This window comes from Triturus cristatus, chromosome 5_2 (genome assembly GCF_964204655.1).
Source record: "Triturus cristatus chromosome 5_2, aTriCri1.1, whole genome shotgun sequence".
NCBI lineage: Eukaryota > Metazoa > Chordata > Amphibia > Caudata > Salamandridae > Triturus > Triturus cristatus.
In genome coordinates this window covers 734,264,207-734,286,149 of record NC_140588.1, presented here as the reverse complement: position 1 = coordinate 734,286,149, position 21,943 = coordinate 734,264,207, and the positions used below count along the sequence as shown (strand labels likewise).

The following is a 21,943-nucleotide window of genomic DNA, read 5'->3' as shown; positions in this document are numbered from 1 at the left end:
CCCGGTAGAAACTTAATAGAGCCCTGGCATCACAAAATGGATGCTGCAGCCACAGACACAAGTCTGGCCTCCTACTGCTTACCGAAACTCCAACAGGGGAGGCCTGGACAATAGGTTTCCTGTCACAGGGAGGTGTAACCACCTCCCAGACAGGATTATGTGTATTGGGGCTGGGTGGGAGCACTCTCTGAGTGCTTTGAAGTCCTGCACTGGGGGCACATTTGGTGTCCCTGTGCATAGTCCAGCTTAGACCGGTTCTGGGGCTTCCAGCCCCTGCTCTGGCGTGAAACTGGACAAAGGAAATGGGTGTAGCCACCCCTCTTTCCAAACCCTCCCATAGGTGGGTCCCCAGAGCTAGTCCAACCCCTTCCTTAGGTATAAGTAAGGAACCTCTGTAACCAGAACTTTAGATTACCCTGGACGAAACTCTGAAGCCAAATCCTGGACCTTCGACGCTCTGCTAAAGACCAGAGGACTGAAGAAATCTCCCTTGGGGTCAAGGAGTGACTCCCCTGCTTTGCAGGCACCAACAAAGCAATTTGCCTGTCTGCATTATTGAAGCTCCCGCTGGACTCCAAAGTATTTTCAGCCCAGGATTAGGATTTCCAGACATCTCAGAGGCCGACCCGAGTCCCCAGCAAAGCTGAGACCCGCAGCCCTCATGAGTAGCGTGGAACCGGAACTCCTGGTCACCGTGCATTTCTGCAAGTGCACTGACTTCTTGACGTCTCTTGAAGTCGTGCTTGGGCTGACTTGTAGCCCCTATCTCGAGCACTAAATTCACTGAAGATTGTCAGCCTGGTTATTCTGAGTGACCCATGGGCCGCCATTTTGTGTTTCGTCTGGAGGTCCCTTTGCGATCCCTGGTCTGTTGACTGGTGGGTCCCTGAGGGGGTAACTTTGAATTTCCTTGGGCTTTCCTGGTTGCTCCAGATGTGCCCCAACTCCCTACCAAGTGGTGAATCCCACAGACCTTGCTGGTCTGCACCAAAGCCTCTTTCTTGTTTCTGCGTGGATTGCTGTTGCCAAGGCTTGTTGTGTCCAATCAGGGCACCGGTGCTGCAGCACTCGACATCCTTTATGGGACAGCTCAAACCCAGCTCCTGGCTGTCTCGACACCTCCTGGTCCTCATGGCTGAGGAGTCAAGCTTCACCTCTTTCACCTGAAATCACCCGACATCAGTGGGCATCTGTCCATCGCCTTCCTGGTCACTGGCTAGTGACCCAGACTATGTCCCCTCTGCTTTCAGGTTCTTCTCATCTTAGATCCAGGCTTGGATCTCTTCGGACACTTCGCATCTTCACCGCAGCAGCACTTCTTCGCCAGCTTCCATTGAAACCGACGACGCAACCCAACACCAAAAGACACCTATGCTCCCGGCTTCCCTGGGTGAGGTAACACGAGTACTCCGGTGCTCCCATGGGTGCTAGCCCTAGAACTTCCTAAGTCCAAAAGGGTTTGATCCTGACTCATTTCTAAGTGTCCCTGATCTTTAAAAATCTAACTGCGACTTTTCCCATAGAAGCTAACGAGAGCTCACGGCTGTGTTCACACACTGCACACGGCCCCCGTGGGTCCCCTGTGTCACTATCTTGGGTGGTTCCTTGGGGTCCCAGCGATTCTACAGGCTCTAGGCCTTGTGTCGAGTTAAGTCATGGTTCTTATACCACAATTTTAGTATATGGTTTGGCTCGCCCCTAGGGCCTGACGTGTATTTGTGCTATTTTACTGTGATTATTGAAGTGTAACTTATCTGTTTTGACCTCTAGTCTCATAAAGAGACTAGAAGGGTGTGTTTAGTAATAAATACATATATTTTATATATAAACATGGTGTGGATATCTTTCATTTAGTGACTCAAGAGATTATAGACTGGTAAAACAAGCTGCTTTACATTCCTTCAAGACTTAGCCTGAAGGCTGCCACTAGGATAGCTTTCAATAAAGGTTGTCTTTAACCTATAACCAATAAGGGTTTGTTTGGACTGATACAAGGTGCCCACTATTACAAGTGGACAGCATATATCAGGCCAACTTCTCACAGTGTTTGGCACTGGTCTTTTGTGACCTCAGACAAGCTGGGGCAAGGACAGGGAGGAAGGGGATGCCAGACACCTCAGAGGTGTGGACACCTCTAGAAGCTTCCTCTATTTCAAAGTGAGCACCAGGTAAAAGTATTGGATCTCAGACCTCAACTCTTCAGGACACTTCTAGACCTGTGGACTCTGAAAAGGACTGCTGTACTGCTGAAAGGACAGCCACTCTGCTGGACTGCAGCCCTGAAGGTCTGCTGTCCCACTGTGCAGACCTGCTTCCTGTTGTCCTCTTGCCTGGGTAAGAGGACTGGACCTACAACTCTAAACCCAGGACCCAAGAGTTATTCCAAGATCTAGTTGGCCGGCCTCCTGGTCAGAAGCCTCAGGGACAGAAGAGACTTCCAACAACCTTGAACCCAGCACCAGGACTCTGCAAGCTGTGAGTCCTGCCACCCCAGTCCTGGACCCTTGGAAGTTGTAAGTCAAGCCTGCCTGCTCTGTGAGAGAGCTACCGGAGGGTTGAGCACAGGTTAATGTGGGGTTTGATTGTGACTTCACCCTGACAAGGAGTGTGGTTACTGCTTGAGGAGGGTTTCACTCCCTCAACCAGTAACCCAATTTCTTACAGATGGGATCGTATAAATGACTAAAAGGTCAAGAAAATATAAGAACAGAAGATTAGTGAGTGTGTTTTCAGAGTTTATGAAGTTGGCTCCATGAGGAAGGTTGTTTCCCTGGAGGACAATGCCTTGAATCCAGTTTGAAATGGGTGAAGGCGGTTGTGAGTGGTGAGGAGGGATCATTAAAACTAAGCATTCAAGAATTTAAAAGCAACATGGAAGTTGAGAGACAGGGAAGTGTATAGCTGGGGGAGTAGGGTAAGCAGTGGATCAGATGGTGGTCATGAGGGGTGGGCAGCTTTGAGAGTAGAAATGCATTCTGTGAGTGATATGTGAGAGAAGGTGGGAAATATGACTATAGGGGTCATACACGTGGAAGAGGTGGAAGATGATGAATGTAAAGCAAAATTATTAGATGAGAAGGAGGAATTGTTTACAGGTGTAAGGGTGGAGATTTAGTCCTAACATGTCCTAAGAGGGTATGACAAATGTGGGGGCCAATGTGAGTGTATTCAGGGCATATTTGTAAGCTTCAAGATGTTTCATTCTTGGTTGTATTTACACCTAAAAAGAGTGAATGTATTATGCCTTTCACTGCTTTTATGCTGGGAATAATCCAGGACTGTAGACGAGGAGCTGGAGGGACAAAGCTTTCAAGAGAATATCCTGAGTCCTATGTAGTTCTCAATGTAACATTGTGCAGGTCAGAAAGCAGTGTGATATAAGTGTGAGATTGTTGTCTACTTGATCTATGTATGATGCCAAGAGATTTGGGGAGTGCTTACGTGTGGTGATGTGAAGGTGACGTGAACCTTTATAAGATGGATTGAGGAAGGAGGGCTGATGATCGGTGTGCAGTATGGAAAGATCAGAGGCAGATGGTATTATAGTGTGTGGAGAATGAGAACATTGGTGAATAGGAGAGAAGTGGGTGTTTTGTAATAGGCGATCATGAAGGAACAGGGAAAACAGAACATTCTGTTGTTGGTTATTTGGATTTAGGGTGAGGTCACAGAATAACAAGTGAAGCAGAGGAGGGCAGTGATTCCAATAAATCATCAAAGAAGAAGGCAATGTTGATAGGTCTTAGTTTGCCACAATTTGAGGATTGAATGTTTGAATAACAGCAATAAAGTTAAACAAAGGATAAAGGAGGAGAGAATAATATTGCAATCAATAGGAAGAGAAGACCCACACTTCTGAAATTTTTACCACTGTATATTGGGAGAAAATGTAGTTGGAGGAGGTGAGAGTCACAGTGATCTGGGATGTAGGCAGAATTAGTGTTGATGGATCGAGGATTGCACAGACTGACAATATTGATTAGAGTCTTGAATTTTGGCCTTGTACTCAAATTGTGCTTAGCATTTATCTGGGAGTGTTTAAAAAGTGAATTTTTAGAGGTATTTTTGGATGAAAAATGGCAAAGCAAAGGTACAATTAATGCCTCATTGCCTAGACATGGTTGAGTAGTGCTGTAGAGGGAAAGGGTGTTGGCCCTGAAAGCCCTCAAATCTGAAGGGGGAAAGGTATATTAGGAGGTTGGTGCTAGTAATGGGGTGAAGTATGATGTGTGGTAAGATATGGAAATAGTGTGAAGGCAGGTCAGTTTGGTCTGCAAGTAGAGATAGTGACATTTTTAAAATGAGAGGTAGTATCAAAATCACAGAATGGTACACAATCACAGGTAGGAGCTAAATTATTATCTGAGGTTAAAGACACTCAGCAGCAAGAGGAGCCCTTGTTCCAGGGTGTTATAGTACTATACATGTAGCCTATTAGATTTAAATCACAGGCAGGAGCTATTCAAAGTCAATCTAGTTGCATTATTTAAAAATACTACCTCAAACATTGGTTCAAAAGTATTTTTAGTATCAATGTAGGTGCAAAATAACACTAGTAGTACAAACCTAGATGCACATATGTAGTTACAGTATAGTTTTAGCTGTAAACTCATATTAATAATGTACATTGTTGATGCAGGTAGGCTTTCCATGTCCCCCGATGTGTCCACTTTCAATTTCCCTAAATAGGAAAGAATTCCTTTTAACCGTCAATTAAATAGTGCATTAAGGGGAATGTTTAGCAGTTGGGCAATGAAGAGATGAAGGATCCCTGCCCATGCTCTCTGCTGCATCAAGGGCCTGACATCATCTTGGTAATACATAGCAATGGTACAATGACATGGTCTGTGATATTAAGCCATGCACATTAATACATCAACCCACAGTAATGCCGAGTAACCAGACTTTAATTTGCAGAACATGCCGGTGACCATCATAAAACTTACCCATCATCCCTAGAAGAACTTAGGCTCTCCGGTAGCCATGTTGCTGTTATCACATTGTTGCATAGATAGGCGGTACAGACTTGTAATTTAATAGCGTACACACTATCATGGGGAGGGGTGACATCGAATAGTTCACCTTCAGTTATAGGTCTAGAGCTTCATTCCGTCGGGCAAGATGCAGGATATTAAGTATCCCATGCCACTGGAACCACCAGTAAAGCAGACCAAGTCGGTAGGACAGGATATTAAATGAACAAGCAAATATTGGAGCTATTCTGCCTCTGTACACGGGTTGAGTTAATAATGATCGCCTGTAAGGAAGCCTCAGAGTAATATCACAGCTGTCATTGGGCCACACACCTTCCTATTAACATGTATCAATATATATATTGTAATAACATTATGCATTGGTAAATTATTCCAAGTTTAAGATGATGAATCTTAGAATCTTCTTTGCTAATTTTGAGAGGAATAAAAAATGTCTCACTTTGTTTTAAACCAAACTACTATGTGGTCTAAATATGTAACAAGTCAACACAGTTATTAATTTAAACCGGTGATTGCAGGTGGGGCTCACCGGCTCCGGCACATATTTTTCATCAACAGACATTAACCAAGACCTAGAGAGATTAAAAAACAAACAAAAAGGTATTGTTGCATTTTGTGGGCTGAAGAGTGTTAAAAAGTCTCAAATACATGTTTATGGTTTTCAATAAAATTGCTTTATTTAAAATATTTTTATAACAATGTGACTTTTTGATAAAGTCAATAGGTCTGTTTTATATATGTTTATGTACCATGCCCCTGTTAAAGCAAGTGGGCCTGCCTTTTATAGTTTTTTGTTCTGACCCAAAGCCAGTAGGTCTAACTTACATAAGAATTTTAACCCTATAGATTTAAAGTGCCCTTATAGTTAGGTATGTTAGTAATATCTTACTTTACATAAAAACATAGACATTCACTGAAAAAGACAAAGGTTAAAGTGGCGTCATAGTTAGGTGAAATGTAACTTTTCCATCTAGTTTACAACAATATTAAAAACAATGGTTGGTGGTGCCCTCCCTCTTCAAGGGCTACCACCAGGAAGAAAAAAAAAGAACTTCAAAAAGCCCTAGTGAATTATGGGGTGCTCCCTGCAGGAGCAGTGAATAGCGAATAACTGGCTTCTGCCAATCATTTATTATTCATTTTTTTTTCTTTTTTGTTTTAATTTGGCTGCCCAGTGCCCAACCAAGGCACCCACACTTGTTTTACATTTTTCTAACTTTGGAACTGTGGTGGGAGCCACATGTCCACCACCACCCGTCGGCTCCCCACCAGCACCCATACCAGGTGCTCGCAGAAGCCAGCATTTTTTTTAAAGTGGATGCTGCTGTGCGACCCAAGGCACCCACATCTCGCTAAATCATTGAGCTTCCCAAGGACCCTGCAGCCACTGTCACTTCCCCACTGGCACCCATACTGAACGGCAGCAGCTGCCAGCTTTTTTTAAAAGGTGAGGCCCCGGTGTCGACCCAACACACACACGGATCCAAATCATTGGGCGCTCTGGGGGGAACATTTTTCTCTGCTACCACCGGTGTAGAGGAAAAGTTGTGTTCCCTGCCCAGGAAAGTATGGGCAGGGTATGCCTGCACTCTGCCAGGCAGGAAACCGCAGTGTTCCAGGGGAAGTGGTCCCCAGGACACTGCAGGTCTATCAGGCACTGTGAGCTGGGGTCTCCAGGCCTATCAATGGCTTGGGAGAGAGCTTGCACACACCCTCCCCAAAAATAAATACTGGCCCCAAGGATAGGGTTGAGGGACCTCTAACAGGCCAAGGGATGGGGGCCACATGCCCACTCCCCTAACTAATTATATCGACCCTAGGAGATGAAGTCCCCAGGGTCTAATTAAGGCTTGGGGGCCATACAACTCCTCCCCTTTTAATTGGATGTGGCCACAGGGATGGGGTTCCCCAGACCTGATCAAGGGCCAGGGAGGGAGGCCACGTGCCCCCTCACCTTCTAAAACAAGCTGCCCCTCCCATACAAAAATTAAACTGCAAAACCCCTCTGGGACCTCGCTCACCCTGGGGGGTTAAGCTTACAAATTGGTGGGAGCCAGCAGTTATAAAAGAAAATACATTTTTGCACCTTGGAGGCCCTCTGAGACTCTCCACTAGGCCTTGGGGGGCAGGGTATGCCTACAATGCCTCCTACCTGGACATGGGACTGAGTCCCGAGCGCTAAAATGGCTGCTGGCACATCTTTGTTGATGTGGTGGCGGCCAATCAGATCACATCTTTTGATCTGTCGGATCAGTTAATTATCCACAGTGTGAAATATCTAGAAATTCGGAATCTTAGCTTCTCAAAAATACCTGAACAGTTTACACCAAGACACAAAAAGCCCATTTTTGAACCAAAATCTAGCTTTCTGCTAAATTTGGTGTGATTCCGTTCAGCCATTTTGGCTATAGTTCTGACTGCCCATATATACACATAGACTTACCACATTTTCTGGAGATTCTGGAGTTTCCCATTGCTGTGAATAACATATGTTGCTGTCACCCAATTTCACTGTCGAAGAATGTGTTTTTGTGGCTGTGACACAAACTCATGAACTTCAGGTGTCAATAGTTAGCAGCTTTGACTGCTGAAATAAACACCTAATATTGATAAAGGGAAGTTTTGTTTAATGCCTTCATACCATGGAATATGGAAGCTAATTTTGTAGGACGTTAGAATCCGAATAGAGGGATAGCTCAAGGTACAAAGCACCCTTTGACTTATAACCATTCTCGGCTGAGATCTTGTTGTGAGAAACTATTTAGATGTTGCTGATTCTGCTGTTTCTCACAGCAATTACCTGGGTGTAACACATATTGAAACAAATAGACACGAGAGACCCCAGGACTAGTCATCAGCTATGTGAAAGTAGGGTGTGAAAGAGGCTCATGTACAGCAGACTCGGCCTCTTCAATTGAATCATCACACAGGAAAGCCAAAGGGTCATTGGAGAACGCCCATGCATGGAACATTTGAGTAGGAAACCCTAGGCGAGTTGTCTTCACTCACACGATAAACCATTCAGAGACAAATGAGATACGCAGACTAATGCTTTCAGCTTATTTTTTTATGTACATCTTTAGTCAAAGTCTTCATTTCTCCAGATGTCTCTGTTAACTGTCAGGTATCAAGGAAGAAAATTATACTGCAACTGGGATTTCAAATGACTGTGTTGCATTCTGAAAAGAGAGAGCCATCGAACCGGGGGTAACATAAATGCAAGATGTTGAGCGTACTGCACAGCATCATAGATTCCAGTCCGGTTAGACTGCAGCAAACTTACTTTTAGTTTTGTGTATCTGAAACGCAGCTCCTGGTCATTCTTTCTGATATGCTGTGTCCCTAAAATATATAGCAAACCACACCTCTTTTTGCATCAGTTTTAAATCCTACTTGTGAAATCTTTTTCATAGTATGGTGGCCGATTGTGCTTCGAGTGAGATGGAAATTGTGCGGGGCTCAAAAGAGGGTGATACCTAAGAAACGTATCTAAGACAGGCTCACAAGTAGTGTGGATAGTGTGTCTACGGGTGAGGTTTAATATATGTGAAATTAAATCCGACACTTGACAGATACATAAATGGAGTGTCATTGAGCAAGGAATAACCGAAATCAGCAGTAACAAAAGATGTATGTAAAAGTCTACACGGCACGATTCTACTAAGGCAGAAGCAATAGAACACTTCACAAGGTACATTTAGGAGCACGCCTCATCTTGGCCCTTTGCTATCACTCAGAGTCGAGTGTACACAGGGAATAACTTTGTTGTTCAATCTTAGACCCTGGGAAAGCAGCAGTATATACCAGATGCCACCATGTTAATTCCTTAATGGCATAAATAGGACCAGAGGCGTAACTAGAGCCAAATTTCGGGGGGGGCGGGGGGGGGGGGGGAGGGAGGATGCTAATAACAATTTCAGGGGGGGGGGAGGGGGGGACGACGACTATTTTTTCCAGCAATTGCAGAGTGGAAATGTGCGGGCTCTAACAGGGGGTGAAAAAACAACAAAGCCTCGTTAACAAGTAAGTGGTCTTTTAAAGACTGCAATAAGACGGACGCTTGACCAACCAGCCTATGGCAGCTCAAGACTTGTCTGTGGGTGCCCGGGAAGCTGTCTCAGCCAGGACTGCACACGCGACGGGCGGGGGGCTGAAACCCGTTGAGCCCTATGGGCGTTGCACACCTGAATAGGACACCTGACGTTGTATTACCGTTGTGGCAAGTGGCAGTCCAGCAAGTACAGTATTTTCTTTTCTACAGCCGACAGAGGGCCTGCATTGAGGGCCCAGTGGACCCTGGCTCAATGTCCATTATTTGGGCGCTGTGGCAAGCCCTGGCCCACTTAGAACACTGCTCGTGCGTATGCTTGTCTTTTAAAAATACAGATCAAATTGATATCAGTTAGAACATCTCACCGTTGATTAGTGTAACAGTGCTGTAAAATATTAATCGCACTTTAATCAATGCAATAAAACGCTGATCATTATCGTTAGCGCCTATGAATCTGGTCATGTAAGAGCTCCATCAGTGGTTGTACAATAGGGAAGAGGTGGGAAAAATTCTGACTTTCTATGACACAATAATTTTCATTATCGAAATCTGGATATGGCACAGACAAAATGTGGTAAAACATTGCTTTGCCCAAGTGGGCAAAATTACTTTTTGCATGAAAACTCTTTCTCAGAGTCATAAATATTAGGCGACTTTAAACATTGGCATAGTCTGTTAAAAACTCCCGCTTTAGCTTTATATAAAACGTCATGCTCCACCTGTTGTCCCTCATATTGTTACTTATGTTTAAGTAAGCGGAAGTGACTTGCAAGGATTTGCTGAGGAATTTTCTTTTCACATAGGAATTAGGCAGATTTCTGCAAATTCTTGCAAATTGTTCCATTGAATTTTGGTCAGGTGAGTACATGGCAGTCAGACTCATCCTCAACCTCCCACACAGAGCCCACACCACATCACACCTCAGAGAGGTCCACAGGCTCCTGATACACAAATGTGTTTATTTCAAATTCGACAGACACAAATTCAAGGCACTACACAATTTAGGCCCGAACTACCTCAACAGTCGCATCTCCTTCCACCAACCACTCAGACACCTGTGCTCTGCAAGACTTCTTCTTGCACACATCCCACACATACAGACAACCAGATCAGAAGGAGGGGGTTCTCTTACATCACACCTAAAGCATGGAATGATCACCCACTCCACATCAGAGCCTCAACCTCTCTTCTTCTATTCTGCAAGAAGTTGAAGACTTGGCATTTTAATGAATGAACTACACTAGGCAGAGCAAGGCACACACACTTGCTCAGTGTGAGGATGCCCTCATGGGTGATAATGCACTTTAAAAATACACATGAAATTCAACACAGTGCAAAACAATTGGCGATGTTGCATTGCAGATGCAGTGCAAACAAAGAATATCCAGGTAACCTTTCAAATCGGCCCCTCTTTCATTAGTTCCTGATGGTACTTTCTTACTTCAACTTTTCACACATACTTGAAGTACGATGGAAAGGTCGATAATAGATAAATATATATATATATATATATATATATATATATATATGTACATACGTATATATATATATATATATATACGTACACAATTATATATTTAAAGACCTTCTAGATTCTTTTACTTGCCTTTTTTCCAATTGAACAGTCACCAGGAAAAATATGTTGGAAGAACCAATTTCTGGATACATGTAAATTCATGGAAAGGCAACATATCCTCTTAACTTTTAACCTTTTTTAACAAATGGGTGGAGAACCCAAAACAAACTGTCACTCGTTTTTCTCATTACATTAGAGCAGCTCAGTTTGATTTTCTCAGTTCCACTTTGGTAAGCAATGAGTTTTTCATAATATATCATAGCACTGATAAAATGACCCACCATGTATCTTACAGGTAGCAGTGACAACTTTGAATCACTGTTTATCACTATCTCATGAACCAGATCACCATTCATTTTTGGCTAAATTATAGCACGATAACATGACAACATGTGCATCATACACTGAACCGTATTCATAAACCTAATCCACAAAAACGGCAGCTTTTTCAACCGCGGTCCATGCAGGTAACAGCGGTGGAGAGGTAGGGCCGTGTTGGGGGGGGGATTTCGAGGGACGATGCAGAGGGAAAATTAAATAAATCAATTTTCCCTCAGCATCGTCCCTTGAAATCCCCCCCCAACGCGGCCCCAGTGCCCCACCGCTATTACCTGCATTGACCGCGGCTGAGCTTTTTATATATTTTTTTTTTTTTTTTTAAAGCGTATACAGTCACAAATGCTGTTGCATGGTTAACCATGATTTGCACAGAACGTTAGTACTTTACTGTTTATGCGGTTAACCCCTTGCTGGCTAGAGTTTTGATAGAGAAGTAGGTGCAGGAGGAAAGGATAGAAAAGCTAGAAATGAGGGAGATAAAGGGGATAGGACAGGCATAAAGATAGGTATACATTCTTGGCTTAAAACATTAGCGTCCAATATGTCAGCTGTCGATTGTTTTATCTCAACTCTAGGTAGTCTGGCTAGTTTCCGAGTCCACCTGGTTCGTATTTTTGCAGTGTTTTGGGTCGTGGATCGATACCTTAATTAGGTGATCTGGTTGGTTTCCTATGGAGGTTCGTAGGGGTCCAGAGACCTGTCGAGCGCTTCCCACAGACCCCTTGTTGGCGCTTTCTAGGGGGAGTGTTGCCCCGCCAAGTGGTCCGCTCCCCTGAGATGAGTGACCCAGTTAATCCAACCTTTGTAGCTAGTTTTGCTGGTGTCTTTCCAGTTGATTAGTACCAGTTTGACCGCAGCTGTCAGGAGTAGGTCCTTTAGTTCCCTCTCTCTCTCTGAGGAGAGATCAGTACGTATGAAGGTCGTGGTGAGGGAGGCAAAGTCTCTCGTTAGATTGCATTTAAACACATTGTCTATAAAGTCAAATACCCTTCCCCAGTAGACTTTCCCTATCTTCCAGCTCGCTCTTCCAACCCATTCTTCTTTCCTACTTTTGCAATTCCCGAAAACGTTCTGATTTTAAAACATAATGACTTTCTAAAAAATCATAAACAACTTTTCATTTCTTAAACAAACAAGAACAGGTTTTACACAACCTGTAATTGTTCTGTAAACATTTTATAAAAGAAGGCTATTCTTCTGAAAGTTAGAAAAAGGTTTTCATGAAGTTTGATCATGGGTTTAACCTATATACAGATGTAGCCTTTCAAAATACTCCGTTCTGTCCATAACATGCCATCATCCAGTATGTACTGTACTACATAACGCCTCAAGTAAACATGTGCTTTTGACACTAAAATATTCCTGGTTTACAGATGATATTCAAATCAGTATCTATTCATGTAATTTTTGCAAAATCAGACAGCAGTCAGAAAGATAAGAAATGTGTCTTAGATATAGTTTTTGCTATCGCATTAATTGAACATTTGATTACTGAATATACCTCAGTATTGAATTGCTTTTTAAGATGGCTGAAGGGATTTTATGCAAAGAGGGAATACCAGTAGATGCAAACAACTTTCTAAACTTGTCATTTTAGGACACCAAATTGTCAGCTTCACATTGGTATGGAGAACGTTTTCAGAGTCTGGGACTGATGCTAATTAGATACCCGCATGGGGCCAGGGATGCAGAGACGAATTTTGTTGCTGAGACATTTTTGGACTCTCCTGTTGTTGTATTGAATATAGGGAAGATGCTTCGAAGATTACCTGAATGTTGCAGAGATGATGCAGCATTGAGATCTGTGCCAGAGGTGGCGGCCCAGCACTTCTTTCTATCTTCCACCTAGAAGGGGTTTGCTGGGTCTTTTGGAGACAGGACATTTTATTTATTTTTAGCGGTCAGATATTTTTATGCGTACTACCAATTGATTATTTTTGAAAATGAAATAGAAGATATTTTGGAAAGTAGGAGGAACTATTTTTGGGGCGTTCCGAATGCAGCTAGCTTCATGACTTTTCATGTGTAGACAGTCACTGCTTCTTATATCTACTGCTTTAAAATGAGCATATACATTACATACACAATTTGCCAAATAAAGGTCTACAGAAATGCATCCTACGTTGTGTTGAGAGACAGACACAATTCTTTGGAGTGTAACCTTGCCATTGTGTACATTGTAACCATGTCATGCATTTTGTCTTCTAGATCATTCTTCAATCCATGCACAAATACAAACCGCGAGTTCACGTTATTGTTCAGGATTCCAGATTTGATCTGTCCCAGATTCAGTCTCTGCCAGCGGAAGGGGTTACAAGCTTCTCTTTCTCTGAAACCGAATTCACCACAGTGACTGCTTATCAGAACCAGCAGGTGAGGTGGCGATCATGCGGGCTTAGTCCGACAACCTTGCAAAGTGAGCTGTCATTCTCACCAGGAAGTGATTCAAGTGGGACGATTTATAAACAGAGTATTCGAGAACATGTCAAATAAAGATTGCCAGGCTTTGTTCACTGTCCAACTCCGTATGGTAAGATTGGGGGTCATTACCATTCAGAATAACGCTACTGCGGCTATAAAAGATGCTGCTATACTCTAACCACCGACTGGTTTAAAACTCATCCAATCACGTCACTCCATAATCAAAAAAGAGCAATACAATTAGAATTGGACAGAGAGAAGAGCAACATAAAAAACCTCGTCCAGAATATTATAAAGCACACCCCTTTCTGTCACGTTTCAAAGCAAGCTTTCATATCAATTTAAGGGGAACAGCAAAAAAAAAAAGAAAGAAAACAGAGGAAAACCTGCCGATACGTGTTTTTTTTACTTTCTTTTTATACATCATTTGCTACATTGTGAAAACAGTGTCTGTGTGGTTTATATTTAAAATTAAACAAAGACGTATTTTCCCTTTTTGTGGCCACAGATAGGAAGAGAAGCATTACAAAACAAACCCTGATATCTAATAAAAAGTTTCTATGTTGAAAGACATTATCTATGTATGTTATGTCTTCAGTCTAAAACAAACACATTTGCTCTCCTTTATCAGGACTTGAGTTCGGTCAGACTAGCATCATTTTAACCAATAGGGTTGCTCGACACGGTCATAGAGATTCATTGACAGAAAGTGATGGGAAAAAGACCAGCTGCCCCTGGAACTTGGTTAGGCTTTGCAAATGTACCCCTGGAACTAGTCAACAAGACTTGGAAAATAACACAGCATAAGCATATGTAAAGGACATGGCAAATCAAGGATGCTATATTTCAGATGCTTATTGTTACCTATTTCAATGATTCTCATTTTATTAAACCCAGAAGGGTGAAAGGTCAACTGAACCTGCCATGATTGCCCGACTTTGAAGCTGGGGAACCGGGTTCGAGTCTGGTAGGAGGCTCACACATCCTGTGATTCGGGGAAAATCACTTGATCTCCCTGTGCCTAAAAATTAATGTGTCCATCTGTAATGCAACTGGTGCTCATGTAAAGCGCTCTGATACCTTCGTGTCGAGGTCACGCTATATAAAACTGCAAAAAAAAGTACATTTCAGCAATGGATACTTTAGTCAATTGCGCCACGAGATCTAGAAAATAACACCCTGCTTTAAAGACTCGTGCACAAATAACTGGAAAATAAATTTTTGGCCCCTCGAACTTAGTAAATCTACTGGTATTATATATTTAGGTCAACTTTCTAAATGTGATCTTGTTGTTTATATTTCTTCATGATGTGCAAATGTATCGCAACCTTTTTTTTTTTGTTTTTTGTTTTTTTGTTCACACGAACATGTTTCCCGTGTGAAGAAATGGTCTGTCATAAACCCCTGTAGATGTAAGGGTGACTGGATTTTCACACTCCATTTACAAATTCCTCCCAACTTTTTTTAGCGTAGTTTTAAATGTGTAAATGCCATTGGAAATCTATTACAATATTTTGTGAATATCGCAAAGACACAACTAAAACATACTTCATAATTTTAAGTATCAACATTACCCTGCAAGGTTAAATATGTTTTGTGTGCAACATTTGATACTTAGGTGTAAAATATTATTATACTGGGTCCATTGGAAACGCATCTTGTTATGTGGCAAACATAAATGAATGTGTAAGCTTTTCAGTGAATGTGTAAAATAAAGATTATAAAGCTTTTATTTCGCATTTGCAATTTGATTCATGCTTTTTCTCAGAGACATGCTCTTTATATCAGATACCAAGGACTCATAAGAATGTTTATGATTCTGTATAATATGCATTACAGACATGAAGGTTAACAAATAAAATAAAATAATACAGTGATAAATAAACAGCGAGGGAGTGTATACTTCGATTGCAAAGTGATTGGATGCCATTATGCTGTAATAATGAAAATTAAAACAGCAATTTTACTTGACCTGTTTTAAAAATTGGAAAATATCATTTGAAAGCTCAAAATTCAGGAAAGTACAACAGAAGCTTTAAATGTTTCTTTAGCTCAAGCAATTCACACTAATGTTGTTCCTTTGACATTGATAGATTACCAAACTGAAAATTGACAGGAATCCTTTTGCTAAAGGCTTTAGAGACCCTGGAAGAAACAGGTAAAAATATAAGAAGGGATGGGTAATTAACGAGCTGTGTAAATTAATGAAGATCATGAATGGCTGTAGCATGATAAGTGAATGTAAAAATCAAAGCAGATATATTACTCAACAAGTTGAAGATGTTTTATTGGTGATTTTTTTTATTGTGAACATATTAAAAAATGAATTAGAATAATCTCCAGTGAACATGTCTCTAAACTATGGAACTAATTCACTGAAACACAGCCATGCATTTGTGAAGGGGCAGCATGCATCAAACACATGTGCAGATGCATGGATTTTGCCCATGGGCTCTGAATTAGAACTGAGACTTATGGCTAGGGGGATGGCAGGCCACCAGGATAAATACTGTGTTTGCAATTTTACTCCAGTCCTCTTTATTAGAGCGGTGAGTTGATGTATGCTGCTTTAATATGCAATGGCTTAGATAATCCATGATTATGCACTGATGGACTCTGCTGATAGAAGCTCATTGATATTTTCATGTCCTAAACTGTGTTTCTGTCCTGTTATTTACTCTACCATGCAAGCATTTCCTGAGCAGTGGAGTGTGGGTGTGCCATGCAGGTAGGCAACATTTTTGTGGTTGATAGGATCTGCAACAGCAAGTGCTCTTTATAGTCTATTATTACGTTTATGGCACTGCACGGTGACAATGATTGATTGGCTGGTTGATTGTCTGCCTTGCAGCTTTCTCTGCACAAGCCATGCACTAGTTCACAAATGCAGTAGGGAACAAGAGTCGTGTCAGGTGTCGCTCTCTCAAGATGTTACTGTTGAATGAAGGATGAGCTAAAACCTGCACCTGCCAAACCATCAATATACCCTATTCTGCACCTGAGGAAGATACAGAACACACAGACATGCCTACATACATGCACACACAACAATTTTTGCACCTTGAAATGGCCAGACGAATCATTACATTTGAATTACTGACCTTACTTTTGCCAATTTGAACGGAAACCAGGGATGTCCAGCAATAAAGGGATTTCCTTTGGGTATATGCCTAGGTGTTTTTATTCTTCTTTTCTTCTTTTTCTCAACAGGGCCAAAAGTATTGTCATGTAAAAGCTTTTGAAGAACTCCTAAGCCTCATCCACTTGGTTGAGTCTGCCGGAGTGGTACCATCCTACTCCAATGTGAGAGCGAACGAGAGATTCCTATGTTTCCACACAAAATACTCGAGCCTGCATCACAAGTGTCTCACTGGTCCTAGCTAGGTGAGAGAATACTTGCACCAGGTCATCAAACAGATATTTGAGAGGTCGCCTCACCCACAACTTATTGTGGCTTGCTTCATCATAGGCGGCCTCTCAAATATCTGTTTGATGACCTAGTGCAAATATTCTCTCACCTAGCTAGGACCAGTGAGACACTTGTGATGCAGGCGCGAGTATTTTGTGTGGAAACATAGGAAGCTCTTGTTGGTTGAATGGATTATGTATTCCTGAAAAAAGGTTAAGTTGGCCTTGTTTGTAACTTGCTGTGCAGATTGAAATAAATTTGAGCATTGTGGGCATATATTTGTAGTTTCACCTGGTATTCCTTCTGAAGATGGACCAGAGGGTAAACATTTATGATGAGGAGCAGCCATGATATGGATGAACCTTGAAGCACACCTGCAGGATACCTTGTGAGATTACATTTCCAGTGGCATGATTCAAACCTACAGACTTAGAAGAAATATGAAAACTTAATTCTTTTTCTCCACAGATGTCAGGAATTACTCACAAATTTTAATAATGGTGAATTCAGCACCCCTAGTGGGCTGGCCGGCAATCATGAGGTGTGTGGTTGTGGTCTGCATACTCTTAAAGCTGTGAAGCCACCTTATCTTTGATAATCATGCTAAGAACTGGTAGTTTAAAGATTTATCCATAGTTAGACAGATCTTTTAGATTGACCAAGGGTTTTTGATACGTTTGGCAATAATGACATATTTCAGGCAGTTAGGAACAACTCCAAGGAGGATGAAGGCATTGATCACAGAAATCAGATATTCTCCAGAGAAGGGGAAACTGATTCTCTTCCAGCAGAGCAGGGCTCTGCTGGAAGGTTATACAGTTTGATGTTTTGGGGAAACCAGAACGTGTCTTATTGGACAGAATTGAAGGGTGATGAAAGAGGTCTGAATCACAGGTTGAGGGATGGGTGAGAATGTGAGGGTATGGTTTCGAAGTAGATAGAAGTCCTAGAATTTGGGAAATTTGGATTTGAAGTACAACAAAGTCCTCAGTGCTGATGATTCACACAGTGAACATTTACTAGGCATTAAGGGTTGTCATCTAGTGGTAGACTTTAGAGATAAAACTGGAAGGTTTAGTGTCCCACTGATGCATTTGGCATTGATGCATATATCAAGTTTGTAACAATTTTCCATGTGCATTTTGAATTTAGCCTCGTTATTATTATGTTGGGGTGGAAAAGTCCCTTATTTGGTGACGGACGTGCACCCCTACCCTTACTGTACCAGCTAAGGCGATATCTGGATCCTTGGTAATGATTTTCAATCATGAACAACCACAGATCATGCACATGAGCTATGAACTAGGCCGGTCTAATGGATTGCAGTCTGCTTAGACCAGGAGTGGTGCTCAAAGCTTTACCCTGTGGAGGTGTAAGGATACTGCCTTCACTTTGAGTTTAGTAGCATGAGCACAGTAGTGGCAGTATAATATGTTTTTAGTGACCAGTAGAGTGAACATGTCCATTGTGCATGTGACACTAGTTCGCTGTGCCTGTGTTACTAGAGTGGTGGTTCCTGGCCCACTCCAGTAAAGTTCCGCTGCTGTGTACTCAACCAATGCTTGACCTGCATTGAACTTGTGTGCAGCGTGAAGGTGTACGTGTGCCTAAGGGACAGTTCAGTACAGGAAAATTGTGCAAGCAATTGCATGTGCAGTGCATGGTTCTATATGTGGCAGAGAGATGGTACAGAGCAGAAAAACAGTGCGAGCAATTGCACGTCAGGATGTATGTGGGCCTGTGAGATGGTACAGTGCAGGAAGAATAGTGCAAGCAGTTATGTGTGCACACTAGGATGTTTGTGTGCTTGTGGAAAAGTACATCATATTGGAGAAAGCGCATGATGTTACATGAACTCTCTAGGATGTATGTGTGCCCAGGAAGAGGCACATTACATTGGAGACTGCATGCATCTGAATATGTTTGTGTGAAGGAGAATGTGCTTGTAAAAGGAACAATATACAGACAATACTCAATATATTTTGGCCCAGGACTCGCTGAAGGAGCAACGAGAGGAGGAGATTTACCTCAGAGAAATTTGTGGATTGCTGCTTTTCTGAGTTGGGGGAAATAAGAGCAAGCACTGCAGTGCACTTTAACATGAGCTCTTTGATTTTGAAAAAAGGAGATTAGTGGTCAAAGGAGCCCTGGCACATCTGAGGAGGGAGATGAGGATGATAAGAGAATCATAAAGAATAGGGCTGTGGTCCTTTGGTAAACATTTGAAGCTCATATCACTGAGGCTATCATTGAGGTGTGAAACCCTAGTCATTCCCTTCGCTTTTGTTTGGGGCTATCAAGATTGGGGAATGTCCTGCTGTGACAGAGTGATCTCTGAATCAAGAGCTCAACAAAGGAGTGGGCACTCCAAAGTGAGCAACCCTAAGAACATGAACTTCAAATACAGTGACACTCAATCACAAGTGTTTCTGGAAATGGATTATGAAAATGGGGGCTTGAGACTCTCAAATTATCAAACCAAAGCTGTACATCATTGTGGAGTATCTCAGCATGAGCCCTGCCTGTTTTGGCCAAGACTATCTCCCATGCTGGGTGAGGAGACAGCACCTAGGAGGAGCAAGAACACTCACATGGAACCTGTAGCACCAGCTTCTGCCTGACCCAAGAACAGTGGGTCCTGAGAGGTGAATGAGACCCCTTGGAGGGAGCGAGATCCTGTTGCATGGATCCCAGGAGCGGAGTGTGAGATTCATGTCTGTTTGGGCTGATGCACTGATCAGGCTGGCGACCTGTGTGCCAAAGTCCGAGACCCCCTGCCAGGTGGGGGCTGCAGTGAAGAATATGGGTTACTGCACTTGGTGCTGCACTTTGAAAGATGGAGGGCAATTGCCCTATACAGCGTTGTGAACTGTGTGGGGCTGTCCCCTTGTTCATGCCTCCCATGAGCCAGGCCTGGGACATTAGGAGTAAAAGGCCTCAACCACCACGGTTGGAGCCCAGTAATTCCTGCTTGCTCTGTGGTCCTCTGAACAGTGTTTTGACACACTAACACTAATTTCTATACATCAAAGTACAAGGTTATGGCTGATTAGTTTAATCTCAGTCCGTTCTCCATTAAACCACTAGATTGAGGCTTTGATACTTGTTTTTACAATGTTTGATTATGGGTAGGATAAACGTGTTAAAGGTGGAGGAGTTAGCATGATAACGATATTCCAGTCATCAAGGTCAGAGATGTTTATAGAGATGTGGTTTGAATTCCTCAACAAATACAGTTATATTTATATAGTTCCTAACTATGAAATGTTGGTGAGGTGTATGAATAGGCTATGCACCACTTTAATTTATTAATAGTGACTTCAAGTTCTCAATGTGATCTGATGCTTGTTCTGACTAGACCTTCAAGTTGAAATCACACAAAATCAGGATTTTCATGGATGTTGCCTGCAGGTGCAAGATATATTATAGCAATTAATTCAAAAAGAAGGATCTATAGCTAGTGATGGTGTACCACTACCACATTGAAAGAGCTCTTTGGGTTAATAACGTATCATGTGATAGGCACTTCAAGACAGACCAACCAGACAAACTAAGTTTAATTTCTGTTAACTCATCCAAAATAAAAATCTTATGAGCAAACAATTAAGTTTCTTTGAAAAATGTAGCCAAATCAATCAGTTATGGTAAGGTAATGAGGTTGTCTTTGCCCAGCATTTACTAATAAATTATATTAATAAACTTATTCTAAAAGTTAGCAAACTTTATTCAGCCACATGTAATTCCTGCTTTAGGTAGCTGTGTTTTAGAGTATTGAACCATTAGCACTTAACTCTCCAATGCCACCTGGCACTCTCATGCTTCACAAAAAAGTGCCTGTTTTGAGCAAAGCGAAGCTGATGTGTAGAATTGATACCACTATACTGGACTACATGTAGGCCAAAATCGAAAACTTAATCAGCTTCAGTGATATACATGCAGAACAATACTTCCTTTAACCCAGAAAACATGACAAACATGGTTTTTGAAAACATCGACTTATGAGGAAGTTTTCCAAACAAATAAGTTATGGTAGCATAACATGTTTTTTAGGTCATATTCACAATTTTTTAGGTCATATTCACAAAAACATTTTTTGAATGACTCGGCCTAAAACCCTGTCTGACCAGCCGCGGTCGGTAGTAGGAATAACTGTAGGGCGGTAACGTGGGAAGGGGGAGGGTGGGGGGTAGTAAACTATGGATTGCGGAGATTTACAGGTAAGTTAACATATAAATTAATAAAACTAATTTCGTTGCGTGCACTGCATCCCCAAATGCGATGCAGTGCACGCAACGAAATTCGTTTCATTAATTTATATGTAAACTTACCTGTAAACCTCCGTAATCCATAGTGTACTACACCCCACCCTGCCCCTCCCCCTCCCCACGTCACCGCCCTGCAGTTACTCCTACTACTGACCGCGGCTGTGTCTGACAATGTTCAAATATGGCAGTAAGCTGGTTACTTTCATGCTTTGAAATTTGAAAAAAGTAAAGATAAACTAATTGTATTGGTTACCAGGAGGGGTTGTAAAATTCGTAAATTTGCCTTTGCAAACTTTATAAAGCTTTTTTAAGAATGTTTCAATATCAACATTTTTATGGAGATGGCTGACTGTTAGCTCACACTGAATACACAGAATGAAGTACTGAAGATGTACTTTTTCCATTTGGGGCAGTTTAGGTGCATTCCCTAACCTTCTGTGGTTAAGATCTTATGATAATAGATAATTTTATTTCCATGATACATCAGCAAGAAAATACAGTAAGTTTTGTTGCCATTCTGTATGGCATTCCCTGCTTGTAGCAAATTTGAATTTGTCTGCACTCATTTTTAAAAAAAATGAGTGACTATATTTTGTCAGGTTTCACGTGCTCTACACTGACTTACAGTGCATAAATGCATTACCTATAAATCAGCCTGTCTAGTTCATTGTGCCGTTTATGTCTGTAGGCCCTGCTTTCTTCCAATGAACAGTTTAAGATCATTGTTGCATTTCTAGCTAGTCATTTCTACTATTTGCTGTGCCAGGTTGGGCAGTAGTCACTTTTATATGATGGTAGCGTCTCCATGAAACTTTACTGGACACCCTCTGAGCTCAACTTGACCGCTAGACATTTTGAAAGTGTCTTAAGATGTGAATCTTTATTTTG

At 42.0% G+C, this 21,943-nt stretch overlaps 1 protein-coding gene across 1 annotated transcript in view; it reads left to right on the top strand.

The window, feature by feature from the left end:
• Window positions 1-21,943, top strand: part of TBX22 (T-box transcription factor 22) — an 87,809-nt gene that overhangs the window by 37,554 nt on the left and 28,312 nt on the right. Inside the window, exons 5-6 of the mRNA XM_085607841.1 lie at window positions 13,169-13,333; window positions 15,475-15,539. Coding sequence (XP_085463967.1) covers window positions 13,169-13,333; window positions 15,475-15,539 — 230 coding nt within the window. The remainder of the gene's footprint in view (window positions 1-13,168; window positions 13,334-15,474; window positions 15,540-21,943) is intronic.